This window comes from Lepeophtheirus salmonis, chromosome 5 (assembly GCF_016086655.4).
Source record: "Lepeophtheirus salmonis chromosome 5, UVic_Lsal_1.4, whole genome shotgun sequence".
Taxonomy (NCBI): domain Eukaryota; kingdom Metazoa; phylum Arthropoda; class Copepoda; order Siphonostomatoida; family Caligidae; genus Lepeophtheirus; species Lepeophtheirus salmonis.
In genome coordinates, this window is record NC_052135.2 from 13,776,066 (window position 1) to 13,792,484 (window position 16,419).

General features: G+C 30.5%; 1 protein-coding gene, 2 long non-coding RNA genes and 1 pseudogene across 3 annotated transcripts in view; 2 read left to right on the top strand and 2 right to left on the bottom strand.

Moving 5' to 3' along the window:
* Nucleotides 1–1,599: 1,599 nt before the first annotated feature.
* Nucleotides 1,600–16,419, top strand: part of LOC139905351 (uncharacterized) — a 58,494-nt gene continuing 43,674 nt past the window's right edge. The window contains exon 1 of the long non-coding RNA XR_011780014.1: nucleotides 1,600–1,747. This is a non-coding gene — a long non-coding RNA (uncharacterized lncRNA). The remainder of the gene's footprint in view (nucleotides 1,748–16,419) is intronic.
* Nucleotides 10,771–13,230, bottom strand: LOC139905350 (uncharacterized). The gene is made up of 2 exons (XR_011780013.1): nucleotides 13,036–13,230; nucleotides 10,771–12,893 (listed from the first exon to the last, which is right to left on the bottom strand). It is a non-coding gene; the product is annotated as an uncharacterized lncRNA (long non-coding RNA).
* Nucleotides 13,387–14,863, top strand: LOC121117353 (large ribosomal subunit protein mL45-like; annotated as a pseudogene).
* On the bottom strand, nucleotides 14,334–16,284 carry LOC121117352 (trans-1,2-dihydrobenzene-1,2-diol dehydrogenase). Its single transcript, XM_040711760.2, has 2 exons — nucleotides 16,047–16,284; nucleotides 14,334–15,979 (listed from the first exon to the last, which is right to left on the bottom strand). Exons 1-2 carry the CDS (start codon nucleotides 16,212–16,214, stop codon nucleotides 15,104–15,106), a joined length of 1,044 nt encoding a protein of 347 aa, XP_040567694.1. The 5' UTR covers nucleotides 16,215–16,284; the 3' UTR covers nucleotides 14,334–15,103.

Genomic DNA, 16,419 nt, shown 5'->3' on the forward strand with positions numbered 1-16,419 from the left:
AAAAAAACCCTGTAAAATAAACTGTAGGGATTGTCATATCGTGGAGCACGAGGAGAAGACAAGAGGGAGACTCATGGTACTGCTTAATTAAAACTTTTGTTAACATCAGCTGCCTATAATATTATTTTGGAGGGAGAAAATGTATTACTGCTGTAAAGACGAGAACTTTCTACATCTAAAATAGTATTTGCTCAGAGATAATAACATGGTAACCCTAACAATTTGAAGAGTGTTTGGGAGAAGGGCAGCTTTGCTCTCATGGTGTTTCATTAGATTAACTGCAAACAGCTATGAGATGAAAGAAATGAGTACAAGCTCATAACTCTGTATTAAGCAAGGACATAGGCAGGAATTAATCCGTGGTCAAACCTCAATTCTACTCTGAGTCCAACAGCGACTTAACCTTATAATTCTCCCACATATTGCAGCGTTACTCTCCACCATTCATGAGCACACACACTCGTGTTTACACTATATATTTAGATGTTCTCTCCGCAAGAATGAAATAAATAATAACGATAACAGTTTTTGGTTGACAACAACAGCAAAACTACCAATTCAAAAATCCTTACGTCATACTACCCTACCTACACCATAGGTAATTAATAGTGTTGAAACTCAGTCCAGCATCGATTATTTTTTTGGTTCGGTCTTAAGTGATTTTTTCTAGACTGATTTGGAACGATTGTTCGGTCTCCCTTTATGGACCGATTTGTTTCAGTCTCATATATTATAAGAGACCAAATTTCTTTTTTTTTCAAGATCAACAGTCATTGATTTTTTCTAAAAATATCAAAAGTACACAATATTTTATAGAACAAATACTGTATACATAAATATAAATGTATTCATTTGATTATGCAAGTAAATCAGTTGAATACTACGTAATAATTCGTATGAGTAATAAGAATCGGTTTCACAAATGAGTTTGTTTTATTCTTTTATTATTAAGCTATTAGGACCAAAGGAAGATAGAGGGAGTCGAAGGAAGATACATCTAACTTGGTCATCCATCTCAAGAGATGCTCAAATTCAGAGCTCCATATTCCACGAGAGACGACAGGATTAAATTTCATTCGAGCGATCTCTGTTTAAACTTTGTATGACGTCATTGTACTTGAAAATACATATGATGTCATGTTATTAACAATTTATCTATGAAGTCTGTCTTGACCATTTTTTTGGTACCGAACCAAACCGAATTTTCCGTTGGACCAATCTAGATCGAGGTTCTTTTTTGGACCAAACTAGTTCGGTTCAACAAAAAATATAATAGTGCAGGATTTCCGGACCTAAATCCATGTCTAGTAATTAAAAACCAACACATCCCAAATAATGTAACTTTTTCGACTAACAAGAAATAAAGTATTGTTTTATAATTATTTTTTAGGGATTGTGTTTTTTTCGTTTTCATTCTGGAAAGACATATGTAGATATTACGTATTTGTTGTATGGTGTATACTGTATATGTATGTTCAAATATATGATTGAGTTTATTTTAATATTATTGTATCTGGGAATGAATATATCACAATTCCTGGTATTTGTGTGAATTACGCCGTTCCATTTATTCTTACATCACTTCCAAATAAACAAATACAGACATTCTACAAATTAGTTGTCATATTAAGCAGTACCTATGTATATACATATGTAATGAGTTGATTGTCCTATTAGCAGTCATGTTATATCTGGTTCACGTTCAACAGTTATATTGGTACCGGTATTCGAGTTGGAAAAACGGGATGTAAGACAGAAATTTTTGATGATATACGCAGTAAATTTTAAATGATCAAAACCTTCTTTTTTTTATTTAAAAAAAACTTGCTTTGATTCAAAATGAACCAAATTATTTATTAAGAAAGCCTGTAATCATGTTTGGGGCAAAATTAAAATGTTCATATCTTACTGGAAAAAAAGTCAATATTACACTAGAGTCGGAGAAAATGAAGTGTCAGTCGGGAAATAAATATGAAAAAACCTACAGAAAGAAAAGTACTTGTAAAATGCCTGGATTCTGGTCTTCTTTATTTCATTTCAATGATTTATATCTAAGTTCAGCAATCAACTTAAGACCCTTTCCTTTATCATATGCGTGGGATAAGATATTTATATTTGAGGGGACAATAAAAAATTTCCCTGAATATTTGGGACTACGATTTCTTTATAAATTTTTTTTGGGTTTTTTTTTCTAGAAAATACTTTACAACAATTTTTTTTTAAAGAAAAGACAACACGCAATTTATTGAACCGAGACCAATAATCAATGTTATCCGGTATTGGTTCGAGATCGTTGGTTCCGGCTCCAGTGGTTCAAGAAACAGAACCGGCTAGAACCACCAGACCTCTATAAATACAAACTTGTTTATAAGTGTTATACTCCAGATTATTTGATCCAAAAACAATATAACAATTTCAAAACTTTAAGAGATCGATACCTAAAATGAAAATGGTTTTAGCTTGGTTTGAGTTTTTTGGTTTAGAATATCTTTTAAGGGTGCAATCACAAGAATCTAATTAATTTAAGATGATTAAACTGGAGATATTTTTAAATAATTGGTTAAATCTATTCACGATCCCCTGGAACGTACCAGTGTCTTCTCCAATTGGATTTAATGACATCGAATTCATCAATTTTTTTACAGTTATGTACAGAATAAATTTCAAAATCCATAGTTATTCAAATCAATTTAAATTTTTGAAAAAAAATTCAAGTATTACGTTTTTTGAAGAAAAATTTAAAATATTGCGTTTTTAGGGGAAAAAATTATAAAATTACATTTTTAAGAAAAAAAAATCAAAAATCTGTATTTATTTAGAGAAAATTAAATTTTTTGAAAAAATATAAGATAGAATTGAAAAATTAAATTTTTTGAAAAAATATAATATAGAATTGAAAAATTAAATTTTTTTAAAAAATATAAGATAGAATTGAAAAATTAAATTTTTGAAAAAGAAAAAATTGAAAAATTAAATTTTTTGAAAAAAAAAGAGTTGAAAAATTAAATTTCTTGCAAAAAAAAATTAAAAAATCGAAAGCTCTTCACAAAAAAATTCAAAAATATACAGCTATTTACAATAAACTAAATTTTCGAAACAAAAATTCCAAAATTTATAACTATTAAAAAGAATTTTTTTTTTGGAAATTTAGTTTATTGTAAATAAATTCAAATATTAAATTTTTTGCTCTGCCGCATAATTTGCCCAATTTACGAAAGCAATTTCTAGTAAAATCAAAAATGCACCCCCTGCACTTAACACAATAACTTAATAAAAGCCGTCATTTGAAGGTTCGTCCTAACTGGAAACGAGGTAAATTATTAGAAAATAATATAGTCATCTATGTGTGAAGCCTAAGATTTTTTAACCAATTTGTTTCTCCTATCTTATAATTTGAAATCCATTAGTTTCTATTAAATGAATATTAATATCTATATATTATACAATATTAAATGCCCAGTTAGATAACCACTAGAGGTTTTGTTTTAGAATGAATTCAAGTATATTGTTACCCTACTAATCATTTGAATTTTGGATCAAAGTATACAAATGAAATAATAAGCATAGCACCATTTTATCTCTTTGAAGAATAAACAACTCCTATTAATTTAAAAAAATTCATTTCTCAATTTTTTTCTTCTTTTGTCCTACTTAGCGTTCATTCTCAACTATTGGTATTTATGAAAATCCAGTCTAAAATGGCAAATCAACATGGTCACCCTGACAATTTGAAGAATGTTTTGGAGGAGAGAAAGAATAATACACATGACGTTTCATTAGATACAACCAGCTATGACAAGAGAGGAAGGAGAAAAGAATATCAACAAGGACATTAGCTAGAATTACTCCGATGTCGATCCCAATTCTACTCTGAGTCCAACAAGGACTTACAATCATAACTCCACAACAAATCCTAAGGGTCTTTTATGAGCACACACGAATGTTTAATAAGATTTTGAATATGATTGAATCCATTTAGGAAATGATGTCCAAAACTTAAGAATTAAATAATAATGACAACTGCTAAGGGAAAGAAAATCCAAAATTTTCTAAAATCCACAGCTCTTCACATAAAATTAAATTATATGAAAAAAATTTTAAAGATTAAATATTATTATTTTTTTGGAAAAAAAAAAAAATCAAAATACTGCTGTTCAGTTAAAATATAATTTTTCTCTAATATTTATACCTGTTCAGATAAAATTAAATTTTTTGGGAAAAAAAAAATCAAAAATCTACAGCTGTTTAATTTTTTTTAAATTAAATTTTCTAGTAAAAAGCAAAAATTCATTGATTTGGAGAGGACTATTCTATGATGTATTAGGGATTGGAGTAAAAAAGTAGCTGGGATTAATTTGCTTGACACTAGTTGAGGCAACTTGAAGCATAGATAAAAAAAAGGATAGAAATGAAAGAATACAAAGGGATCATTGTGGGATGAATTAAAAAATGGAACATTAAAATTGATATTAGAGCTAAAGTACCATTAGTTATGTTATGAAATTGGTGCTTAAAGTTGTTTCTTGCTTTGAACAACAGCTTGAATCTCAAAGTCATTTCTACAAGCTGAGTAATATGCCAAAAGTGAAAAAGGCGTCCACTAGTCCCACTACCCTCCTCAGGAGCGTCTCCAAGATTATATATATATATTTTTTTTTTTTGGGAGGAAATTTTTAAGAAAAAAATCCAATTATCTTCCACTTACTCCTTGGTATCTGAAATTTAATTCTGACCTTTGGAAATCTCATGTTGAGTGTCTTATCACTAAGGAATATATATAAGTGAGCTTAAATCTTCCTCAAACATGCGTTCTCTGAAAGGTATCAATGATGGTCGGAAGTTCATCTCACAATTTCAGATATCTATTTAGTTGATTAGTTTTTCTTTATATTGTAAATACTCTGGGGGAAAAAAAATAACAATGTCAAACACGCTTTTGTTCCCTGTCCACTTTTGAAAATTATAAAGGATTTTATATTACTTTTCCAAGTATATTTTTAGATTTTGAGCCAAGATATTATTGGGAAGCATTTGAGGTATTTGGTATTCCTTCTCCCAGGAAGCAGAGTTTAGATGAGGAAAAATCAATTAGTTTGGTTGTCAGTAGTTATGAAGCTTTTACTGCTCAACAGCTCAAAGAAGATGGGGTGATTGACTAAAGAAATCGAAAGACCATCTTAATATTGGCTGCAGCTAGATACACTGCTTTATCCCAGAGGATTCCCTAATCACAAGACTCATTGTGGAATACTGCCGAATTAATTAAATATTTTCCATCGATATAACTTCGCTATGAATGTACTCTTAGAATGATTATTGAGCGATATAAGGAGTATAGAAAATACGGATTGAGTTGGATATTTCTTTTCCTGTTTTATTTATTTGAGTTGTTTTGGTGTTGTTGTTTTTTGTTTAGTACATTGGGTAACCTTATTTGATTGTCGTATTTATTAGTTTGATTATTTGATTGTTTTGAATTTTTAGTTGTTTTAGAAGGAAATTAATTTTAATTATAATGTTCAATGATGTTTTTATACAAACTTAAATTTGCTTTTATATGTTTATTTTAATATCTGTACATCTAACTATTTATAATGGTTTAAAGAATTAAAAAAATTAAGTTTTTAGAAAAAAATATGAAAAATAAACTTTTTTGGAAAAAAAATTCAAATATTAAATCTATTGAATAAACAATATATTACAATATCAATTTTCCAGGACTATAATGATTTTTATCATTGATGTTTAAATAAAGTTTTTGTTGAGAGAGATAATGTAGGCACATATAACTATCTACAATGCTATATATGTAAGCATAACTAAAACGAATCACCGTTTTGTAATAATGATCTTTATATAGAACATTAATTATACAATAGATGTGTATTCATTTAATTACATTTTTCTTTGTTTAGACAAAAGGAATGTTATATTCTTCATAACATTATTATTTATTGTTTAATGGCACAATCCTTCTTCATTGTGTTGTTCAACAAAATTTTACATGATACTTTTAAAAAAAACTTGTGAAGTTATAGATTAATATCAAATAATATGTACACCAGGGGTAATTTTCTTTTTCTGTCCGTAAGCAATTTATCACTACAAATTTTATATAAAGTTTTCATAAAATCTAAGTTTCGAAGTGATTTAAACAAAGAATCTCACGCATAAAGGATTTCAACTTTATGTTATGAGCTTATATACAAGGTTATAGAATAACACTTTTCTAACTGATGTTCAACATCCACCACGATCTTTAATAGTGACGTCAAAGAGTATATACTTTTACTACTAATCATATATTTTTTAGTATTTTATGCATCTTAATGTATTTTTATAATTTTGTATACAAGGGACTAAAATTACTGTATTAAAAACATGAGAATCTTATAAATCAAAAATAAATTTAAAATCCTTCAACCTTCTATGAATCCAAATTAGTTTTTAATACCACCATTGGATATATGACTTTCAGTGAGGAGCCATCATTTTACGACATTATTCCTATACACTCAGCATTAATTTAACACCTTGAAATATTTTGCACCTATAACATCTACATTTTTGATCGACTATCTACAACCAATTTTGTTTCGCTACCCACCTATTGAGAAATATTTATCAAACCCACTCCTGATCACGAGCTAAAACTCACATTCATTATATTCTTACTTAAGTCTCAGAATAAGAAACTTACTATTATAACCTTTAACCGAAATAAGTTTGACATTTTTTGACAAAAAAAAATTACCTTTTAGAGTCTAGTTATGTTTTAGAGCCATATTTTGATGTGAAATAACTATATAGATGAAAATTAAAAGTAATAACAATGGATCAAAAACATTCCCGCATTCGAAAGGTAAATTTTTTCTTGAGTAATCTAGAATACAGTTCCTACGAAATGTGTTGAATCCTACAAAGATAAATTAAATATCTAAAACTAAAGAATGAGCCTTATATCACTATTTCAAAAGATTTTGCTGTCAAAAGAAAAGTTCAATTTTGATTTATTTTTTCAGTTTAACTATTAATTTTCTTATGGAATATTTACAAAATAAGTAATCAAATAGGTTGCGTGAAAAGTTCTAAAATTAAATGTAAATTAATAGAATAATGCTACTACTTATAAAGCATTTAACAATTCAATAAAATATGAAATTAAATTAAATATTTTATTTGTAGTTTAAAACATCAAGAACATTGGAAAATAAAATATATGCAGTCTAATGAAAAACTTTATACTTCACCGAACTTTATACGATAAAAGATACGACGCAATATTACATGATTACTTAACAAAATATTTTTAATTTGTTGTCAAATTTGAGGAAGGTTTTTATGTGACATCAATTTTAGATGAGAGCAACAATTGTACACTCCCTTTGATGGATTTTTTCCGAATTTATGTCATTTTGATTTAAAAGAAAAAAAAATAAGGTCTTTGTTACGAGGGTTTGAAAAGTCTTTGTAAAGTTCAAAAGATCGTACTACAGGCGCGTATCGAGCTATGTATGGTTAGTAGCATCTCTTGGAAGAACACATACCAACTTTCAGCCAGATCGGTATATTTCTTTCTGTTTGGGATTTGTTTGAATAGAGAAATCGGCAGGAAATATTATGGTGAATGTCTTTTGTATTCGCAAGTAATAATCCTCATGGACTATCTGCAAAAAGGTAAAACTATTACAGATGCATATCATTCATCGTTATTGGACCGTTTGAAAATCGAGCTGCAAGAAAAACGCATCCATGACCATAACATAGATGTTATCAATGATTTCTGTAATAGTAACTAACAAGTTCAGCATCACTTATGTCCATATGGCCACTCCGAAAATTTTGAAAGCGTGTATAAAATCGAAGGTGCAGAGTCTGCATAATGTTTATCAAGCCACTCATGTTCATCCTCGGAGGAGGTCTATAATTAGGAGGACAATATCAATGACTAACTTTGATTGACGTCATACATCAGGGGAAGGCGTCAACTTATTACAACGGAGATGAAGAATATCAGGTTGTAAAGAGCATGAAACTCCACCAATTTTGTAAATCAAATCTAAGCATAATAAAGTAATTCAGGGATGAGTCAAACTTCACCTTGGACACTGCCTATAATCTGGAGAATGACGGCCGGCTGGTAGAGGACAGAGGTAATTTCCCTCCTGTCTAAACAAACATCTTCGTTTCTCCTTGAGATCCCCAAAGGTCTTTGTGATGAGAAACAAGTCCTGATTCAACAAGAAAGATGGAAAAAAGTCATGTTTAGGCTTTATGTCCTGTTTACAGTTGGTGATCAATGCTGATGGTGATCATATTGAATGATACAAAAGCTAATTGTTCAATTTAAATTTAATAGTAGATGGAGTTTAAAGACAAAATTTATTATATATTATTTACATTTATTTGAAAGTATTGTCTGGATACTTCTGCCCACCCCTGTATATTAACGTAGCAACTGCGAAAAGCCATGTTAATAATACATCTTATTTTGATCTCTAATCATTCTACTACATACTATTAGATATTGTCAGTTGAAGTACTTGTCAGTTTGACCATGAGTATTTTTTCAAAAAGATATCTGAATTAAATTCCATGTCTACACATAGTTAAATTTTATAATTTTGCGTAATTCTTCAAAAGTGCTGTAAATTGATTTTTTTTTTTAGTTATTGTAGAGGACATATCAATTAAATAGATATTTTTGACATAAAATAAGTTAAAATGATGTTAAAATCATATCTTTTGCAGGGAATAAATGCCTCAAAATGCACAAAGTAGGAATGACTCCTTACTTTGTCCTTGTACCGACTTTCTGTCTCTTAAAGAAGAACTGAAGACATAATTGAGCCCAGTTGTTACAAGCAGAAATTCAATTAATTTATTATTTGTGATTATAGTAACCTTGAGAAACAAGAACTCAGAACAAACTATGGTTCTCCTTGCTCGCTGATACATTAGAATTTCCAAAAATAGAGGAATAATTAACAAAAACATTCATATCTTGTTTTTACTATTTACAAATGTTGAGGATTTATAATTTTTCATGTTAGTATTGGAAAAAATATACATTAGCAATTATTTTTTCCTCACAACTTAATTTATCGTACAATGTTCACTTCCTCAAATTAGAAACTTCTGAATCATATACCCTTTTTTTTGTAGGGTCAATTAGTATATTAATAACTAAGAGTCCTTAAAAATGTTTTCTTTATTAACTGTGAAATGGCGCCCTTTTTCCTCCTAAACATTAAACGAATCATAATAACCCGCAACCTCTCAATGGAATAACAGACGACGTCACCACATAGCTCCCTCTTTAAGTTGCAGGGCATACAACAAAATATGTACAAGAATAATAATTACAATAATAATGTAATAAACAAGGATAATAAAAACACATTTATCACTAATAAATAATAATAGTAATAATCCTCCTCCTTTCTAAAACTAACGTTTCTTTTGGGATATTTTTACAATCGGTTCTTTTTCTAAACTTTTATTCTGAATACTTTCTTGCGCTAAATCTCTCTCTGTTACTTTTGCTGGCTTCAACCTTTCAATAGAAACGGTATCCTTTCCTCCCGTTTTTAAACTCCACGACATAAAAATGACTAGTCCTACATAATATACTGGCAGGACAGATATATAGTACCTCTAGAGGTCTCCTGACTCGATCCAGTCTAATCGATACATATTCAGCTTCTCTAAGTGCCTAAGGGATGAATGGTTTCTTTGATGTATTACAAGAGCCCTCCGACATTATTTCAATGAAATAATGAAAACTTTTCGTCAAATCAGTTAAATGATCGTAAGATAAATGATTAGACTTTCCAACGACACGTTTATTAGATATTGACGAGCCATCATATCCGTACCAGTAACCGCGGTGAAGGGAAATATATTATTTGTAAAGCTGGGCTGTTTGGTGAAATAAATTACTGTTTTGAGATTAGAAAAGGAAATAAAGTTGGTAGAATTTCCCTTTTTTCTTATTTATTCATTCTTTCTCGAATTATTGTTGTACTAACATCTCCTCCAATAATTTAATGTTCGCCGAATACCTTTGAGTTTTTACAATTAAAATAGTGAAATGCACACAAAAAATTATACATACGCCTGGATTGAAATTAATGAAGGCCATGAAATTTGGAGCTACCTACCGGACAATAAAAAAAATATTTTGTCGAATATGCCGATTTAAGTACTCTTACTGGAATATTGAAACATTAGATTCGTTATCATATAACTTTTTAAAGAATAAATTACATTTATTCCTAAATATAGTAATATGGTCAAGAACAACAGCATGAATGGTTTCAAAGGGGGGGATTAGCTTCAAATAGTGTGTAAATAGTTTGTTTAACATCAGTTTCTTCGTGTAAAGACTTGAATAAGTTATTATTTTGTACTTAAATATTCAAAAAAAATAATTAAACAAATAATTCTTCAAATTTAGGATTAGCATAATCTAATCTTCATAATCTCCGAGATAAGGTGTTAGAGAACTACAATAATATGTTAAAGAACAACAGCATAAATGGTGTCCAAAGGGGGCTTAACTTCAAATGCCGTGAAAATAGTTTGTCTAACATCAGTTTCTTTGGATTAACAATTGTGCCGGCTCCATGCTTTCCAACATGTTCCAACAAGTACAATTTATTTAAGATAAGTATTAGTCGTTTTAATTACTGAACATGTTAGTTTACTTTTTCCTTTCTTAGCTTTACAAATTACTTAGATGAAGAAAAATGAGGATTCTACATGGAATTTGAAGTATGATAGGAAAAAAACCAATTTTATTTCTACTAATAACACTATCCAACAAAATTACGATTTTTTTATACACAAGAACAGCATATGCTCATCTTACTACAGTTTCATCCCCAGATTTCAAATATTTTTTCTCTCATAGCGTCGTGGCCCTCAGAAAAAGGATAAACATTTTTGGATATTTTTAAGTTTCAAAGCTGTTTTAAGCTCTCAGTGTTGAAGATAGGGATTAATTATGTTAATATATTTTAAAGCTTTATAGTACCATATGTATCGCTCCCGCTTTTTACACGCACTCGCACGATACCGAGCCCAAATTATTTACATCAAGGTTAATAAAAATACAAGGTCATACCATAACGCGTGTACGACTAATATTTGACTATTGCGTGTTTGTCAAAATCTGTTTTTATTGGCCAGCAGACGGTACGATACATTGAATTGAAAATTCTAGCCAGCCCGATTACATTATGGTCTAACCTTGTATTTCTATCAACTTTGATTTGCATTTGGTGTTAATCAAATTCCAAGCAAAACCATTTGTAAAGCAGTTATCCAAGCCTCCTGCAGTGCCCTAATTGCAGCCTTTAGTGTTCAATGTTGCTTCTCCACCATATCATACAAACTGTTGAATCCACAAAAATAAATATCCATCACGATTCTAGGAGTATGATACCATTCCACTCACTTTGCCGCAAAGAGCCCATTCAGTTTACTATAGTCCAGACCAAGATGTTTTAAAACAATACCAACAGTAACATTAGCAATCCAGTCCTTCATGCGGTGCGCTCACAAATCACATTCAACATAACGTGAGAGTGTGGAATGTATTATCAATTTATACTCAAACAATAGTATTATTATTTTAAAACATTTAAAATATTGTCTTCAATCAAACAACTTATAATTAGCTCATATAGGACACATTTTGTAACTTATTTATTTTTATACAGATCGTAGATCTTCGAGATACCAATTTTCCAATATGTTTACAAGCAATTTAGCTGCTTCGAAGAAGATTCTTGAGTCAATAAGTTTGGAAATTACAACACCATCCACATATTACAATATAAATATATTAAAGTTAAGAAGTCATTCATATTTTTTAGAGCACATAGTCACTTAATAGTTCCCAATAACTATTTATATGCATTACCATAATAGAAAAAAAAATATGGAGAAACGAGGAGCATATTACCTTAATGAGTTTAAAATAATCTTCGACTTGTTTTCCAAAGGAGTAATAGTCTTACGAGTACTAAGGAAATTGGGAGTGTGGCTTGAAGGCAATGCCCATATTGACACTACAGCACGAAATCAAACATATAAATGGAATTGATATTTGTGATAGAGACTATTCAGTAGAGATTCGTGAGGTTATAGGCATTAAGGACACTTAAGGACCCTTATCAAGGATAGATTTTACTTAAAGTAGGAGTTGACTTTAGGAGGAATGAACACAAGAGTTTCGATGAAGGATTTTTCGGTGGAGAATGAGAAATTTCTTTATTCCTCATTGTATTTTCCCTTAAATTTTTCTTTGTGTAACTCTTCAGTTCAATAATAAAAGTATAGGATGATTTGATACAAGATACAATAACTATTTATATGCAATAGCAGAATAGAATCTGCTTTGCACACCAAACTACCGAGAAAAGAGAGGCGCATTATCTTTAAGAGTCTAGAATCATCTTCACTTGTTTTCCAGTTATAAAAGAGATTCACAAGTATTAAAGAAATCACTAATCATGGATGAAGCTTAAAGTGTCTAGGTTATATAATTATAACCTAAAAGAAAATACATCTCAAACTCCACTTTATAAATTGAATTGATTGAGATGAGTTACTTCTCCATTAAATACCTCAAGAACACATATCCATGGTATAGTTTTCGTAGAGTAGGAGACGAAACAGAGTTGACTTAAGCAGAAAAATACTCAAGAACTTCAATGAAGGAGAAGTGGATGGTAGGTGAAAACTCTATCTGTTCCTCACTGGATCCTCATTCGATTAGTAGAAGTATACAATGATTCTGTAGAAGATTTGGAGGAATTTATGCATTCTTGAGCGTAGAAGCAATGATTCATAAGGTCAGCAACAAGCAACAAGGCATTTTGATCCTTTGGATGAATATATACTATATTATATATATATTAATTAAAAAATATTATATTTCTTAACTAATAACTTTAATAAGTAATAATAATTATGATAAACAAGAGACTAAGGAGATATTTTTAATACATATAATCAGTTGTTGACCTGGATTGCAGCTGTTTAACGTACGACAACGAAGATTGCGAATTCATCCATAGTTTTCCATGTCCAAGGTGACTATTTATAAAGTATGAAATAAATCCCACTTGGTGAATCATTTGAACTTTGTACAATTAGTAAACTATAATATTTGTCGTAGTTGTAGTTTTATCTCTATATCACGTGGTATTTTAAGCAACTCTACCATTTTGGGATAATATTTGAAATACTAAAGAATGTTTTTGAGCAAAAAGTGATGGATTGACTTAGTATATACAAATTTATATGAGTTGACCAAGTGAAATTCATCATAAAAAATGATATTTTTCACCACAAGTTACGTGATTGGAGCTTGTGCTCCTTCAGATAGTAATAGAACTCATAGGTTATACATGACGTCAGAGATTCTTATTATTTCATCAAAATATTCCCACATTTTTCACAAATAGACTAAAATAGCTGCTACTGACTTTTAAATAATAAATAGACATAGTTAGTACTCCGTCAATTCCAGTCTTTTTTAAATCAGAATGAGTCTTGTTTGCTCTTTAGGACTTGCTTTGTCAAGGAATATACTTTCTAGGACTCTCTCACCGAGAATGATTGTGGTAAGCCCAAGTTCTACCATTCTCTCAGCTATAACTGAAATATAATATTTAATCCCTTCGTTCTAGCCTCTTCGTGAATACAAAATGAGACCCAATAAGCACAGGACCCTACAACATAAAAGGCCCGCAGATCTAAAGTCATGAAAGTCCAATTGTATGAAGCAAATCTTCAGAGGAGGATCGAAACGAATGACCCCTCAATAACGCCTGCTGAGAAGAAGATGTTCTATAAAACAATGGGTATTCTTCCACCCACGAATGAAAAAGAAGTGAAGATGTCTTATATTGGATCCACGGGTGCTCTCATTGATACTTATGTTCCTACTGAAGGGGATGGAAAGGCATCTATACTCTCCAAAGAAGTAAGACTTAACGGACTCATCCATTGCTGCTTATATATGTTTAAATCGTTTTACTCTAGGGTGCGAAGGAGGGTCTCACAAAAGGAACAGGCAAAGGGAAATCCTTTTTAGCCGCTAGGAAAATTCGTTCTTATGAAGATGACTTTGATCAAAAGACATTTCTCTTACAAGCGCAGGAGATTTATATAAAGGCTCATAAATCTTTAGTTGAAAAGTAATTCATTACAAAATAATAGTCTCAGTCATTAAAAAAATCAGGTTCCCTTTTTTTGTGTGTGTTTGATACTTTGCAATATTGGTGAAAACATCAAAAGGCTTTTTAAAAAAACGGGAGTTAACTTTTGAAAAATTATTGTAGATTTTATTTTAAATACACAGTCAGGTTTTATGAAACTGAAATATTAATTATTGATAAAAGCTGTTTGTTAGCTTTAAATCAAATTTAGAAGTTTATTATACCCAAGATGTACTACAAAAATAAAATACATTTGCTCAAGTTACTGTACGTTTTCATACTCAACAAACTCTCGCTGTTTACGATAGACTTGGTCGACTCATCCATGGAAGTGAAGTGGCGGCGAAAGATGTTCTTGAGTATGTTGTATTTGAAAGACATTTAGCCGGTATTTATGGGCCTTCACTCTAAAATTATTACTGATTGAGCCCCGAAAAAGCCTGCCTCTTTATTAACTACGGTTCTCCCAGATTACGAGGAAGGAGAAGAGTCTAGTCAAACAGAAGTTGAAGTGGAACACGACGATGAGGCAATTTATGATCAACATGGAAATAAAATGAAAACATCCTCGTAGTATCTGATAATATTATTTCGATGTTTAAATGTACCTAATATAAACTTTTTACTTATTTGAGTTTTACTGGCGAAATTATTTTTTTCCCAAGTTCTCAACTTTTTTTGACAAAATTTATTATAAACATTTAAGCTTATGCTAACTTAATTTAGTGTATTACTGCAGTTAATTCATGACTGGTAATATTTGTGCAATTGGTCTAAAGTGTATACGTTTATAAAAGAGTTAGTAAATCATAAATTAGCAAATGACTTAAGCTTCATTATAAAATCGTTATTTAAAAAATCAAAGACACTTAAAGTTCCGAATCATGAGGATAAATAACACCAACATCTTTTCTGATTTTTTCCATACATTTAGAGATTTGGGTGATATCATTGAAACTTAGTAATGGACTTTCCTTCAATCCTTTATCTAAACACTCCTTTACATGTTGGGCCTCAAAAGCTAAACCAGCAGAGTTGACAAAATTATAATAATGATTTGAATTTTTAGGGAGAACAGGGAGTGGGTTTTCAATCAATTCTGAATGATTGCCAGACTCAAGTTTATATTCAATATTTTCGGATGCCCAAAATGGGAATTTGACAGTTAATGAACCTTTAGATCCAATAACTTTGGCTTCACAGGGTAAATTTATTTCGGAATGAGTTGAGATTATACCAATTCCGCCTCCATTCAAACCATACTTAAATATAGAGGAAATGTTCTTATCAGTTCCTTCCGAGTTCAAGCTTCCAGTTGTAAGTATTTCGATGGGTTCTTCGCCTTTGAAAACAAGGTTCAGAAATTGCACACAATAAACCCCGAGATCTAGAACTGTGCCACCTCCTAGGTCCATACGTCGAATTCGCTCATTGTTGATTTTTTGTCCAAATTCGACAAGGACATATTTTACTTCCCCAATTGAGTCTAAATGGGATCGCAAAACAGAATATGAAGGTAAGAATCTAGACCATATTGCCTCCATCAGAAAAACATTTTTCTCTTTAGCTAGGTTTATAAGGGATTCTGTCATTTTAAGATTCATTCCCATTGGTTTTTCACAGAGAACATTTTTTCCAGCTTCTATTGCAGCTTTGGCCATACCATAATGCTCAATATTAAGAGAAGCAATATATACTACATCAATCTCATTATCTTGGATCAAATCTTCAATTCCTTCATAAACCTTAATCAGAAGATTATATTAGTGTGAAAAACCTAAAAGAGTGGTAAATGAAGAATACTGATTTTACCTTCAGAATTGAAAATCTTTCTGCGAATTTCCTTGCGGTTGAAATTGATCTGGAGGAGACTGCAATGATACTGTGATCTAATGGATTCAAAACGTTCTTTATTGCTGTGACAAAATCATTTGCAATTTTGCCTGTACTGACAATTCCCCAACGAAGAGCAGATGACATTTTATTGTAATAAAGAAACTACTGAGGCCCTTGTTTCAAGTTTGGAAAGACACGTTATAACTTGTATATCTAAAACAATTTTAATTATGAATAAAATCACGCAACTTTTCCACGGTTGATGCATATGTTGAGTACAAGTTAGAATTTTGTACAAGTTGCAACTGAAAAATGAGATGAAGAATTTAAAGTACTTGGCATAAGGATA

What these genes read in the sequence shown, in the direction of transcription:
- LOC121117352 (XM_040711760.2), bottom strand. Translation starts at nt 16,214, where the DNA reads ATGTCATCTGCTCTTCGTTGGGGAATTGTCAGTACAGGCAAAATTGCA. An exon ending in AAAGATTTTCAATTCTGAAG is followed by an intron (nt 15,980 to 16,046) that starts GTAAAATCAGTA and finishes CTTCTGATTAAG; the next exon opens with GTTTATGAAGGAATTGAAGA.